We start from the raw sequence: 15,175 nt of genomic DNA, 5'->3' as shown, positions 1-15,175 counted from the left end.
GTCCACAGATGTCCACATATGTATGTGCATCAGATGAGTACACATCATTACAGTAAAGCCTTATGAGTTATTAAAATATATGACGTTTATATTTACCAACTCTGAATGACACAGCAGTGTTCTTCACTTAATCAAACTTGGTGAGGGGCAGTGAGTTCACCGAAAGCCACAAATAATAAACAGGAAGGTAACGTGAAGGCGTCTGACTGGATGAGAAGAAAGGAGGATTGATCAATGCTGTCTAATGATTAATAGGAGGCCCACCTGTATGGTGACTGGGCAATTTCAGAGGAATTTCTGACTCCCTCTTGAACATGAGCATTCTGTGCACAGACGTTCAGTGGACATTGGCAGACTAGCAGAATGTAAGTAGTTTTACTTCATTCATATCAGCAAAAATAAAAACTTTTTTGTATGTAAAGTAACCCATAGTCTCCCCCAAGAATATATTTTTGTTTTATATATATATATTCATAATTATATATGCATACCTGATATCAAGACTCATGTTAGAGTTTTGGAGTATAAGATAAATACATATATATGTAAGGTAAACAAATAAGATAAATCTTCAGTATGACTGCCTCATCTGATCAGCAAGATTTGATGGAGCTAACCAAACAACACTTTGCACATTGCACACCTCATCAGACAGTCGGTGTGAGATGAATAAAGTGGGTAAAGTGTGCTGACTTCCTAATTCAAGTAAAGACATGAACTGCCCTTTTCTGAACGAATCAAAGCTTAAGAGTCAGCAGGGCAGCCTGCCAACGACATGAGGCAATAGTCAAAACCAGAGGTTATGAAAGCATGTACTGGATTCATTGTGCCATGTAGGGTTAATAAATATGGGTATGTTTGTTTTGATTTGTTCTGTAAATGGTGTGCAGTTTTGTGTGGGACTCCAGTGATAAATCAGTGCGGAGGCTTACACCAGTGTTCTAACTGTGGCGAAATCATGGAGTCTTCCGTATCAGTACATCTGTTTTATCAGAATTTAGGATAAGGGCATTTCTGGGTATCTATGCTTGTTTGTCAATAGAAGTCTACTAATGGCTCCTAAATATTAATGATATAGTAAATGTATCTGTAGCCTAATCTAAAGAGCTACAAGATTACCATGTGGATGTGAGGTCATTATAGAGCGAGAATTAGATTATTAAAGTGTTGTGATCACGTTCAGAGGTCTTCATAAGGGATAAGCTTTTGAGACAAATACAAGATGGGTTAATTTTACTTTGATCTTGCAATCTGTTATCCTGCTATACTGGAATCATATAGGGAGACATGGCATAACTCTGAGCCATAAACATTCATAGACAGTATGCGGACTTGGCAGAAGTCATAGATTTCAGCGTCCTTCAAACTGAAAGCAAAGAGTTAAAGAGCCACTTGTAGAAGATTATTACTGATAAACACCAATAAATTGGATTATAGGTTGGAATAATCTAATAATCTAAAAATAATCTCAGGGGAAATGGAGGATTTAATGAATATAATGCACCAACTCAAGACCCTTGAACTAATCCAAATTAAGGCTGCAATAACTGACAGTCAACCGGCACAAAGACAAGACAAATATAGACAGACAAATGACCCTCAGGTGTCAAGTTCCCTAATGTGCCACGCCCACCCGAGTGACAAACACGACGTCACATCGACAGGACAAACATGGAGTACTGCCGCTGCTGATGGAAGCGGCTGGCAGGGGAACTGTGTACCGTGACAATCAGTGAATCCCTCTGACAAATCTTATTCATTAAGCCTTTTGTTATTAAACTGTGGCCAAAGCTATTCACACACCTTAATAATCTCGTTGCTACGCCCTCATGAGCTCATCCTCGTGACTTAATGATCTCATTCCTATCATTCCTATGTCTTAAGAAGCCATGGCCACTCCTTAATTTTATTAAGAAGGTATATCAGGATGACTGAAGAAAAAAACACCACAAAAACAAGTGTGCATCTGTTTCCAGTCATACAGGGAATTAAATAACATAATTCAAAGAAACATGACGCACTGTACGTATTTTAAACCTATTACTGTAAATGAAAGCAGGTTAATTCAGTGCTGATGCTGTTGTAGTGTGTTCACTCAGAACCATAAAAAGGCAGGAGAAAATGGTAAGTGATTTTGTTAAGTTTTAATATAATGTAGAAATTACCAATTATTTTTTTTTAATCTAGTGGTTACCTAATTTATTTATTTTTCTGAAACTAATTGAATCTAGTATGCTGATTATGTACTTGTAGTGTTACGCACACTCCATTATTTACATGTAGTCCATTACATGTAGTCTATTACATGTAGTCCATTACAACCCAACACTTACTAAAATAGGAACTAGACACCATAATGCACTGAATTTTAGGATCAGAAAACGGTGCCTAATTAACATTTATATATTAATATTAGTAATAATAGTAATTTAATATTTGGTTTCAACATTTTTATATCTTCCCATCTACTTACTGACAACTAACAGGGAATAATGGATTATTATACTATTATTATTATTATTATATAGATTATGATCTTGCTGTGCTCTTTCACGAGAAGATCAACCTGCTCTCAGATTTCTGTTTTGGTTTCCTTGCTCAGCTGGTTTATGGAGGTTCACGTCTAACTTCTAGATTGACCCTCCCAAGCAGATTCTTCCATCTCCTCCTCAGCCTGCCGAGTTCATCTAATTAACGTTGACCTGTCCACCATGACTTTGGAAGCCAGGCCGGAGGGCTTCAGTGAGCCCTCCCCACTGGACAACATCTCCCGTGACCCCAAAACCAGCCGTGTAACCACATGCTGCTCACCAACTCTGAAGGTACGAGTGGCAGGACCCCACCGATCAATCCTAAATAACAAATTTGGTTTAGACACTGAATAATGGGTAATAATAGTTATATTTTTATGGAACATATGTTTATGGAACAGACTTGCTCACAGTCATTTTGCTGATGGTGGTGTTCTTCACCTAATGTGGGTCTGGTGTTGAAGACACTAGGAAGGGGAAGACAGCAACGGAAGATCCATGCACCAACATTACTGTTAGCAGCAGACCGTCTCAGTATTAGTTAATTGGGCCTTGACCACTGATATCACATTGATCCACTACAAACGTTACAGACATACAACATTTATTTTTTCCACAGTGAGCTGCAACTAACATAAATTGGAAAAAAAGTGAAGCTGAACTTAACTTTGTTTCGTGTTTTTGGATTATAGATGTTCATGGGTGTACTTGCCTTTTCCTTTTTCACCAAATCCCTGAGTGGAAGCTACATGAAAAGCACCATCACTCAGCTCGAGAGGCGATTTGAGATCTCCAGTTCTGTTGTCGGCACCATAGACTGCAGCTTTGAAATGGGTGAGTGAGCAAGATGGACTGCAGCACAGCAGACTGTCCACAAGAGGGCGCTGTTTTACCAGCGGAGATCACCAAACGCTGCTTGTCCGGCAAGTGCTGCGTGCGTTCTGTCGATGCACTGCTTGAGGTTTGAATGAACCTTATCTCCTTTAAAGAAAAGACGTGACTCATTAAAGAATGAGCATAAAGTTAATTAAGTTTGACCCCAAACTCACATCCAGCACATTTTCACATTAAATACATTTGCATTGCTCTTTAACATGTATCTAACATTTAATTGTCTACAGGTAATGCTCAATAAGCACCCATTTCCGTTCAGTTAATAGCATGTTTTAAGAGCTAAGTGCTCAATCTGGGTTTGTAGGTAACCTGCTAGTGATTACCTTTGTGAGCTACTTCGGTGCGAAGTACCACCGGCCCAGAATCATCGGAACGGGCATGCTTCTGATGGGCACGGGCACCCTCCTCATGGCCCTGCCTCACTTCCTCATGGGCCGGTGAGTCACACTGTTGCTGCCACGCGCACAAGCATGCTGTGTGTGTGTGTGTGTGTGTGTGTGTGTGTGGTGGTGGGGGGGGGGGGGGGGGGGGGGGGGGGTTGGGGGTAGTCATTATTTAGGTTATTTTTCAGTCAAAAGCTACAGGAGCCCGTGGAAATAAGGGCCTGGGTTGTTGATGTTGTAGGATGTCAAAAAAAATAAGATGGGTTGTACTGATGTGTGTGTGTGTGTGTGTGTGTGTGTGTGTGTGTGTGTGTGTGTGTGTGTGTGTGTCTGGCAGGTATAACTATGAGACGGTCGCCTCCTATTCTAAAGATTCTGACAATTTCACCGTGACCTCCCCATGCTCATATAGCAGTCAGACTGTTATTCAGCAACACGTTCCTGGTAACGACTTTTTTGTTTCGATGTCGCTGTGGACCTATTAGCATTAATAATAACATAACGATTGACTTTGCAAGAGTTTATAAATCAGAGTTTACAGAAACAGTACTTTATAGAAACCAATTACAGACAGAAAATGTATTATTAAAAAGTACCTATGAAAACAAAGAACAACAAAATTTTATTCAAAAAGTGTGATATTAAACAAATGCATCTTGGGGTTCTTTTTAAAAAATGGACAACGTATGTCAGGGGCTTTCAGATATTCATCAACGGACGTGAAACTCCTCATAACGTTTCCTTCTGTGTCGGCAATGTGTCTGTGCTGTTCAGGGTGTCAGGAGGGGGACGAGGAGGGCTCTCTTATGTGGATCATTATAATGGTGGGAAACATCATCCGTGGTGTCGGAGAAGCCACGGTTGTCCCTCTCGGGGTGTCCTTCGTAGATGACTACGCCAGACCAGAGAACTCGGCTTTCTACATTGGTGAGAACTGAGAAGTGACTACTTACTACTTAGAGTCAATACAGCCGATGTGCTCTGCGCTGAATGGATGATTCCCTGATAGTCTCATTGTTGGCTCATGTGCTCTGTCCTGAATGGATGATTCTCTGATAGTCTCATTGTTGGCTCATGTGCTCTGTCCTGAATGGATGATTCCCTGATAGTCTAATTGTTGGCTCATGTGCTCTGTCCTGAATGGATGATTCCTTGATAGTCTCATTGTTGGCTCATGTGCTCTGTCCTGAATGGATGATTCTCTGATAGTCTCATTGTTGGCTCATGTGCTCTGTCCTGAATGGATGATTCCCTGATAGTCTCATTGTTGGCTCATGTGCTCTGTCCTGAATGGATGATTCTCTGATAGTCTCATTGTTGGCTGATGTCCTCTGTCCTGAATGGATGATTCCCTGTTAGTCTCATTGTTGGCTCATGTGCTCTGTATTGAATGGATGATTCCCTGATAGTCTCATTGTTGGCTCATGTGCTCCAGGATGTCTCCACACCATCGCAGTGATTGGGCCACTGTTTGGCTTCTCCCTCGGCTCCCTTTGCGCAAACATCTATGTGGACTTTGGTTTTGTGAACCTAGGTGAGACTCCTGACTCTTATCAAGAATTTCCACACTTAGAGCTAATGGTCTCACTTTTATGCAGTGAGTGACTTGATGAGAATAATGTGAGCTTGCTATAACCACTGGCTTGTGAATTTGTACAGTACTTTAGGATTAGAATTTGGGGTGTGTGTGTGTGCGTTTGTGTGTGTGTGTGTGTGTGTGTGTGTGTGTGTGTGTGTGTGTGTATTTGTGTGTGTGTGTGTGTGTGTTCTCCTCATTAGAGGATGTGCCCATCACTCCTCAGGACTCCCGCTGGGTGGGAGCGTGGTGGCTTGGCTTCATAGTAGCCGGTACTCTTTCACTGCTCTCTGCAGTGCCTTTCTGGTTCCTGCCTAAATCCTTACCTGAAGCCGGCCAGGCAGCGGGGCCAGGGGCCCCAGGGGTCCCAGGGGTCCACTCAGAGAGGCCCCTGCACACCTGCACAGAGAACAGCCCCGTCAACCTCGCAGAGGTAGCGAAGGGTAATACTGGCTCTTAACTGGCAGCAGTACAACAGAATTAATCCACCAGAGTGATTGCTGTCATACATTTACAGTAGATTTAAAAGGGTCAATAAAGGAGGTGTAAATATCTCTGCTCCAAATAACCTAATATTTCCTCGATTCCTAGATTTTGGGCCATCACTGAAGCGACTGCTCTTCAATAAGATCTATGTCTTCTACTTGATCTCCCATGTTGTCATCATCAATGCCTTTGTCATTATTTTAACATATACACCAAAGTACATTGAACAACAGTTTGGACAAAGTGCATCCAGGGCAAATTTCCTTATAGGTAACTTTGCTAAATATTGCTCAACATTGATGCTTTCTGCACACTTATATTCTAAAGGCTCGTCCTGCTTGTGTCCTGCAAAATGATGCCATGATCGTAAAGTAATGCCCCATAAACATAACATAGCTTCTAGAAGTCAAACAAACTAACAAACAAGCAAACAGACAATGAAATCGTTAAGGGGTTGATACGGGGTTCACGTCTGTGCACGTGTGTTGTATGATGTCCTACATGCGTGGGCTGCTTGCAGGAGTGACCACCATTCCCGCCACATGCCTGGGCATCTTCCTGAGTGGTTTGATCATGAAGAGGTTCAGGCTGGACATGTTGACCGCTGCCAGATTGGGCTTTCTCACCTTCATCCTCGGTTTTACCTGCACCGTGCCATTCTTCTTCCTCAGCTGCCCCAACACAGACATGGCCGGCATCACCGTGCCTTACCAAGGGTACCTTTCCCTCTATTCCAGGGGTACTCAACTGGCGGACCGCGGTCCGGATCCGGACCCGAACGCAGTCCTGTCCGGACCCAATCTCATTCCTGATTAACTGGATATGGACCAAAAAAAAAACCCGGAGCATTTATTTCAGGGCTATTGAAAAAACACTCCGTCACGAGTGTTACGTTTGCCACCCCCGCTCAACAACTTACGTTCGCCACCCCCCCTGCTCAACAACTTACGTTCGCCACCCCCCCCCTCAACAACTTACGTTCACCACCCCCCCCCCCAACAACTTACGTTCGCCACCCCCCCCCCCCCCCCCCCCTCAACAACTTACGTTCGCCACCCCCGCCGCACTGGACCTCAGGTCACAGGTATCTGCCAAAACTGGACTGCGGACAAATTTAGTTGAGTACCCCTGCTCTATTCTATACCACAGAGATGAGTTTTGTTTGCTAAAACCAAATCCCTGGTGAGATTTCATCATGTGTAAACATTCTATTCTGTTCTATTCTCAAACAGTAGTAATATATATACACAAAGGTGTCAATTCCAGGTTCAGAAAGTAAAAGTCCTCACCAGGATTTTGCTCAGGCTTCCTGGATTGTGTTGATTCCACTAATTTTACCTGGATTGCACCAGAGATCGTATATATAAGTGGACTGGACGACACAAGTGAAAACTGAAGCCTCCGTGAGTCAGCTGCCCTCTAGTGGCGGGCTGCAGTACAACTTTTAACCCCGCCCATTCCCATGTAAGTGAACGGGCCGGACGAGAAACTTAGAAATTTTATTACACGTAAAATAAGTTTTTTGAGCAATTATATTTTGTCAATTCTATAACACCCCATTGCGTTAGTATATCTCCCAGTGTTTTTCTCTACGATAAACAGATTTTATAGAAGTTATTAAGAGTTATTTAAAGGGGTGTGGCGATAAGGTGATTGACAGTTAATAGCTGCGTTGGTTGACATCTAATACCAGATGCTCAAACGTGAACGCGCTCAACATCAAAGTTCTCGACAGCAAAACTCTCGAGAGCAGTATTAACGCCGTTTACCTTTGTTTATTTTGTAAAACGTCAAAAGTTTCTATACTGGTGGGCGTATCCTAACGAATGTCGGGGAGGAGATACGGTCTCTGGCAGAGATACTGTCCTGCCTACCGGTTCTAATGCGCATGCTCTGGCTCCAATTTTCAAGATGGCAGCGTTCGTGCAGCCATCTTGGTGGCTTCAAAAACTCACAATGGGAGTCAACGGTGACGTACCGTCCATTATATATACGGTCAATGGATTGCACTAATTTTAAAATCTAGCAAGCTTGAGCAAAATCCTGGTGAGGACATTTACTTTCTGAACCTGGAATTGACACTTCTGTATATACATATATATGTAACCTGATTAAATATATATACATATACTTTCATTTGAACCTAGAGAAACAAAATGTGTAAATTTGTAGGTCTAAAGTAACCGAACCTTGGCTGGTTCTATTTTAGACCTGTGCACATGAGGGGGATGGAGGGTGGTTTGCTGTCCTCTTGCAACACAGGGTGTGAATGTCCCCTGAGCCAGTGGGACCCGGTGTGTGGCCAGAATGGGGTGACCTACGTCTCGGCCTGCTACGCTGGCTGCAACTCCACCCATGGTTTGGGCAGGAATATGGTGGGTCTGGCCATTACACAGACCGGACCAGTCTGTTACACACCTAGGCACACAACAAGTGCACATTTAACAACATCCACATGTTTCAAATAAACAAAACAGTATAGTTTAGACCCGCTTCCTCCGTATGTGTTTCTCCATAGACCTTCCACGGTTGCAGGTGTGTGCAGAGCTGGGGAGGAACTGAAGGTTCCTCTGCCGTGCTGGGCCAGTGCCCGCGAAACGACAGCTGCTCCACGATGTTCTACGTCTACCTGGGGCTGCAGGCACTCAGCTTCTTCTGTTTCTTCCTGGGAAGTGTGTGCGTCTTCATCATTTCCCTGAGGTTCGTCAAAAATGGGAGGTTTCAAAGCGCGGGTCGAGCTTGGCTCACCGTAAGAGCGAACGCGGGCCTCATCCGGGCTTTCTCTCGCCTTTTGTCCACGTGCAGATGCGTGCAGCCCGAGCTGAAGTCCCTGTCCACAGGCGTATTTCTGCTGGTTATCAGAGTCCTGGGTAACAAAACCTGCCAAACAGCCTAATCAATCAGACCGTCTCTGCAGACTGTCCGTGACCTCGTGTTTTGGTTGGTTGTTAACACTGGTGTGCTTCGCTGCAGCTGGTATCCCCGCCCCTATCTATTTTGGGGCTCTGATTGATTCTACCTGCCTTAAGTGGGGAAGTCGTAGGTGCGGAGGAACAGGAGCGTGTAGACTGTACGACACACAGACCTTCCGGTAGGGATACTCACTCCTCACCTGAACACTTACTATGCACAGCAGTGTGCTCAGGGTTAAATTAACACTACTGTACCATTGCTGCTCTATGTGGTGAATTGTCTAAATTGACTAAACTTTGGGCAAACTCTAAACCCTGGGCAGTATAGGGGCATCCTAGTATCTGACCTGGAAACAGTTAAGCAGGGTACAGCAGGTGTTTATTTACTCAAAATCATCAGGCAGACAGCTGGTAGAAGTGGTAGTGGATTCATGCCTGACTTCCATCCCTGACTTGCACCATCCTCAGGTTCCTCTTCCTGGGCTTGATCGCCTGCCTGAGGGTGTGCGGCTACGCTGTCTTCTGGTTTGTAATCGTCAGCATCAAAGCCAAGGTGCAGCGAGAGCAGATGACCGAAGTGGAGCTCGTGAAGCCTGCAGGGGGCGCTGTTGAGTCCAGGGCCCTGCTCAAAGACCAACCAGCCGTGGAGCAGTGTGTTGCTGCGAAACCAGAGAAGGAGTTGGTGTGATGAGTTTCTGAGCTGAGACTACACACAGCTTCACCATCACGTGTAGTGGTATAATAGTTGGCATAGGTGAAGTGCAAGGGTAGAGTATATGTTGCCTTGGCACACACACAGCCAAGAGGAGCACAAGGTGGGGGGCGTGGTGAACGCACAGTCCAGTCCATACTCACACATTATTAATACTAGACACAAGAGGCAGAGCCACAGAGGAGGGGTCCGTTACATTTTCATTTTGTATTTCTATGCCATAAAATTCAGTTTGGTATAAAAGTATTTTTTATTTCAGGCCTTCTTTTTAGCTAAATCTGTGATAGGTTCTTACTGGGAAACTTTTTGTTTGGAGTAAAATATGATGTTATTTAATATAACGTTACAGAGGCGCCCACCCCCTTTAGCAGCGCCAGTAATCTATGTTGTCTTGTTGTTTGCGTTGTGTTCGTCCCTTGGGTGGGCGTGGCCCATTAGGGAACCCGACACCTGAGGGTCATTTGTCTGTCTGTAATTGTCTTGACTGTTGGTTATTGCATCCTAAATTTGGAGTTTTGAGTTCGTGCACTTTATCCATTAAATCCTCCATTTTCCCTGACACTGACGTGATCACTTTTTTGCACTGCCTCACCCATCAAATTTAGAAGATTTGTCATAATGTTTAAACTAATTTAAATACAAAGTTCAAATAATAATGTATAAATGAATGTATATTCCCATTGTATAATGTAATATAAATGTATAAAAAGTATAAAAAAGGTTTACTGAAAAAATATGTCAAGATGTATAAATACTAAAAAGTGACAGGGTCTAAGAAAACATTATTTAATGCAGTTTATTTAAATGTGTTTACTCAATTGTAGGTTATTACAAAGCTCGTCAAGTCCCAATGCAAGGTGTAAACAGGCAAATATAGCACTAATAATCCGAAGTAAAGTTTGAATGATGGAAACACTTCCCCCTTTTCTGTATCTCTTGCCATACTCCTATGACTCATTGCTTTTCCCCACTCCCACAAAACAGTAGCGGTGAAATCATAAAACGAGTGGAACATCACTGTGAAAGTGTCACTCGGTTGCAGTTAATGATTTGAGACTGGAGAAATGCATTTGGTTCCCATCAAACAAAGCGGCGGGTTGTCTTGCTGCACTTGTGGCTGGAGGAGACTCTGGGTCACCTCCGTCCAGTGATCAAACTATGCTTTTTTTTCAGTGATGACGGTCCGTTTTAACGCTGCCAATGAGAACTATTTTATCATTTCAAACTGCATGTCTGTACTTAGGAGTGTGAAATGTGGCTAGACAGACCTACACGTTACTGCAGCACCTTAGACTTACAAAAAATGTGTCCTCCACTTTAACCAGGAGTGTTCGCTTCAACTCGGTACACAACACTTTTTGTTATGCCACTCCGGCTAAATTCTGAGTCATACTGCGCTCCCCGAAAAACTGCAGACCATGCGCGGTGCGGAGCATATAACGATGCGGAGAAACAGAAGGCCGGAGGAGAAAACCACAGGGGCGCATTCAAAAGCTCCCCCAGCTGCAGGGAGCATACTGGACCGATTACAGCAGGCTACAAAGTGTGGATGCTGAATCGCAAAGACGCCGGAGAAGGCAGCGCCGCCGTGTGGGGTCCATACGTGGGACGGGATCTTACTAAAGCAATCAGCCCACCGGTTCCAAGTGGCGTCGATGACGAAATCGATGACGACGGCTAGGCCGCACGGCACCTTTGACCTCTTCTGCGCCGCGGGTCTGGGTTCTTAAAGCAACCGCCCCTCCCCGGCGCCTCGCGCAGCTGATAACCGAGAGCTATATTTGGTGAGGTGTGATGTCACAAGTGGTTGAGGGAGCCTATAACAAGCTCGGGCGACACCGGGGACGGCACCAGTACCGCCTGCTGCCGAACGCTGCTGCCGGACCCAAACTGCTGAAGGTGAGTGAGGCTCTGTTTTTTATATGTTGGAGCACTTAGTCACACTGCTCAGATCTACTGTGCAGGAAAGTGTGTTATGTAATGAGAGGGCTTAACCAGAGCTTTATTAACACGTTTGCTTTGTATAGTGTGCACCACGTACAAATCATCCATGGATCCATACGATTCAGAAACGATAAAAGAGAAGTAATCATGTTTCAGTTAATTTAAAAAATCCATCTTATAATGTAAAGTTTTATAAGTACCTAACATTAGATCAATTTAAAAAAATTTAGTACATTTGTTCAACTCCTATTGAAAGAAAATGTTTCTGCTTCATTCATGCTCGTCCAGGTCTCAGTCCTGATTCGTTCATATTCTTTTGTGTTTGTGTGTTTGTTTGCTGCATTCGTGCTGGATTCTTGTCCGCCCGTGTTCACAGTCCCACGGCTCACGTCTGTGTGCTATGGATCATCTGACAGTTCCTGTCCTGCTCTTCCTCTTCCCTGCTCTGCTGCTGCAGGACGTTGCCTCTGCTCCCAGCAACAGGTGAGCGCCCGGCCCGACACGGCCCATAACTCCAGTGCCCCAGCAGTCGGATTCATTCGAATGCCGATGTCCCGCTGCCTCGTGAGGACGAGTGTCGGTGAAGTGGGTTTTTGTTCTCGGATGCGATTGCTCTCTCGAGTGTTGCAGATTCCACTCTCCAGAATATTGGAAAGTGAGGTGTTAGCTTTGTGCACTTGTGGGGGACTCTCGAGAGGGAAACGAGTGCTTCTTGGCTGGTGGAGGGAATGACAAGCCTCTGTGCATGTATAAGTGTGTGTGTGTGTGTGTGTGCTGTATGTGAGTCAGTCAAAGCATGCACTCAAAGGACAAATGACTAGTTGGTGTACTGCTATACATACGTGAGGAGCACCACTCTCCTAAAGATGCCTGTGACCACATCAGCCCAGTTGCCACGTTTGCCCACAGGTACCTCATTTCCTTCAGCGAACAGGCGGATGATTCTCCTGAGGAAAAGGGCTGGATGGCTTCAGGCTTGTCCACAACCCCGTTCATGAGATTCCCAGTGTCGCGACCCCAGAGAGCGATTTCCGCCGTCAGCAGGTACTACACCTCAGCACTCGACATAGATATCAAACGCTGGAAACACCATATCTGACTGCTGGAAGACATCAAAGATGGAGCGGTAGCTGTTTCAATCTTGTGGTTACAATAATGCTTCTCTGTGAGGTGGAGAGTGATACCAAAACATTTTCTTGTGTAGTTTGATTTTTCCCGAAGTGTAATGTTAATGTAGCTCATTTGATTCTCCATTTTTAACTTATTTAAACTCAAGTCACTGATTGCTGACCAATGAAATCCTCAGTGTCTGCCCACTCTCACCAGCCACCAGCACCACATAGAGAAGAGAAAATGCAACACGGCCACCTGCGTCACCCAGAGGCTGGCAGACTTCCTGATCCGCTCCAGTAATGCCATGGGCACCGTCTACGCCCCCACCAATGTGGGCTCCAGCACCTACGGCAAGAGAGACCTGCTCCAGGTGCCCAACTCCCTGCTTCTCTAGGGACCAGTGTGCCACCCTGCTTAAAGTACATGTATATATGAAACACATGGAGCAAATGTATCATAAGTGATAGCAACGATCTTGATGATGGGGGCGAAGTTTGTCAGTTTCCCTGTTTGAATCTTTAACAGTAGGTGTCTCGTCAGGAGAAACGGAGCACATACAGTACGCTTGAAAGTAAATGTGATGATGTATTATGATGTATTATGATGTATTATTAAAATGCTAAGGAAAAGGAAGAATGGCATTTTGTTTTCATGTGGTTTTATAATAAAAATAAATACTTATAATAGTCCAGATCTGTGTGTAATGTTATTTCACACAATTATTTGAAATCACTCTCAGTAAAGAAATTAATTAAAGCACACATGTAAATAAATATACTATGAATCAGGATCAGTTTTTGCCAATATTTATATGGAAATAATTTTTAATATTGTAATATTTTCATACAGGTCAGCATTACCAGTGCTAGACTTGGATACAAATATTCATTCAAACCTAGACATTTGAGTATGAACCACACACTTCTCTTAATCGTTAGTTATAATGTACCACTAGAAGAGAACGCACCTCCTCTGCTCTAGAGTCCAGTGGCGGTGTGCTTTACACCACTGCATCTGACGCTTTGCATTGTACTTGGTGATGTATGGCTTGGATGCAGCTGCTCAACCATGGAAACCCATTCCATGAAGGTCACAGCACACTGTTCTTGAGCTAATCTGAAGGACACATGAAGTTTGGATGTCTGTAGTGACTGACTGCAGAAAGTTGGTGACCTCTTCACACTATGCGTTACTGGCCTACCTGCATGCCTAGGTGCTTAATTCTATACACCTGTGACCATGGAAGTGATTGGAACACCTGATTCCAATAATTTGCATGGGTGAGCAAATACCTTTGACAATATAGTGTGTGTGTATGTACATATGTATATATTTCCAGGTAAATAACTGCAGTAGAGATATTAAAGATATTGATAGATATTAAAAATTGCACACATGCAGAGTTTCCAGAGAAACTATCTATATACAGTATATGATATAATATAATATGTAATATAATATAGATAGATATTATCAAGATAGCATATAAAAAATAATATATAACCCCACCCACTATAGAGGGGATCACCAATTAGCTTAAAAGTGTGGTTTCCTTTGTGTAGAAGGCCACAGTTTTGATGAGTGCACAGAAAAGTTAATGCATGCCAACATTTTCTATTAGAAGTGGTTATATATGTCAATTTCTATATGCTATTATCCTCCTCTTGACAACGTTAGTCATAAATGCATTTCATTCATTCTGTTTAATGGCACCTGTTAGCTTTGATCTCGCTTATCTGCTGAGCCTAATTAGTCATCATGAATCACTTGATTTTTCAACGTACACTAAATAATGTCAAACCGGAGAGAATCATGCCATGGAAGTGAACCTGTTCTATGCAGAACTGTGGTACACTTCTTGTACTGTTATGACTGGGACAACTGGGATGTTACTCAAACCAGTCCGGCATGCACAGCCACTGAAGCCTTCACTTCACTTCTAAAGTGCACAGAATTTCTTATTAAAATTGTTCATGATGTGTGCTGGAGCAGGAGCTTGGGAGACAGCTAGGAGACAATAAACAACTCCGATAGCCATTGACTGCTTTGGCTGTCCTTAGGGTTCCAAAATGAACTCCAATGGCCTTTTGGAGAATCACAAGTTCACACTTCCATTTTTAACCATGTGTACCGCCTGCTCGCTCAAATCGCATCACTTCCTCCTCACATTTAAGGCACATCTGTCACACCCACATTCCCTGGACATTTGGAACCACTGCCTGGTGCTCTGGCAATCTGGACGAGCCTGGCCGGCCGCCTCCTATCCAAAGTCATAAAGGGGAAATGTCTGCGGTACAGATGAATCCATCAGCCTGCTGGGCTGTGGCCACACAGGACCCCGGCCCGTCGTATAACCACTGACACACGGGCGGCAGAGCTCCCCGGCAACCGATGAACGTTTCGGTCATTAATTTTCACGCCTGCCCTGCCTGGGGCACTGTAAACGTAAAGATGCCAATCACATCAAGCATGGCCATGGAATATAATAAAATTCAAGTGAAAGAGTACTGATGGGGAGTCTTTACTGCCATGTTGTAAGAAAGCTTCAGTGCATCAAAGTCTAAACACCAGCACAAAATGTGCTCATCATCAGGGGAACATGCAGCATTTGATAATAGGCACCA

At 43.9% G+C, this 15,175-nt stretch overlaps 2 protein-coding genes across 5 annotated transcripts; both read left to right on the top strand.

The window, feature by feature from the left end:
* The first annotated feature begins 1,989 nt into the window (after positions 1-1,989).
* Positions 1,990-10,022, top strand: LOC143514018 (solute carrier organic anion transporter family member 1C1-like). Of its 4 annotated transcripts, none has more exons than XM_077004736.1 (15): positions 1,990-2,124; positions 2,674-2,822; positions 3,224-3,365; positions 3,730-3,862; positions 4,146-4,252; positions 4,583-4,735; positions 5,244-5,342; positions 5,588-5,827; positions 5,976-6,140; positions 6,391-6,586; positions 8,080-8,245; positions 8,389-8,570; positions 8,676-8,740; positions 8,844-8,961; positions 9,251-10,021. In XM_077004736.1, the coding sequence occupies exons 2-15, from the start codon at positions 2,712-2,714 to the stop codon at positions 9,468-9,470; spliced, it is 2,097 nt and encodes a 698-aa protein (XP_076860851.1). In that variant the 5' UTR covers positions 1,990-2,124; positions 2,674-2,711; the 3' UTR covers positions 9,471-10,021. The 4 variants fall into 4 exon arrangements, with proteins under 4 accessions (XP_076860851.1, XP_076860850.1, XP_076860849.1 ...); XM_077004735.1 differs by having other exon boundaries at positions 2,635-2,822; XM_077004734.1 differs by having other exon boundaries at positions 2,603-2,822.
* A 139-nt stretch (positions 10,023-10,161) lies between these two features.
* Positions 10,162-13,237, top strand: iapp (islet amyloid polypeptide). Its single transcript, XM_077004738.1, has 4 exons — positions 10,162-11,393; positions 11,815-11,921; positions 12,348-12,482; positions 12,765-13,237. The coding sequence occupies exons 1-4, from the start codon at positions 11,289-11,291 to the stop codon at positions 12,943-12,945; spliced, it is 528 nt and encodes a 175-aa protein (XP_076860853.1). The 5' UTR covers positions 10,162-11,288; the 3' UTR covers positions 12,946-13,237.
* Positions 13,238-15,175: the final 1,938 nt, after the last annotated feature.

Source organism: Brachyhypopomus gauderio, chromosome 5 (genome assembly GCF_052324685.1).
Source record: "Brachyhypopomus gauderio isolate BG-103 chromosome 5, BGAUD_0.2, whole genome shotgun sequence".
In the NCBI taxonomy this organism is placed as follows: Eukaryota; Metazoa; Chordata; class Actinopteri; order Gymnotiformes; family Hypopomidae; genus Brachyhypopomus; species Brachyhypopomus gauderio.
This window is presented reverse-complemented; position numbering and strand designations above follow the sequence as displayed.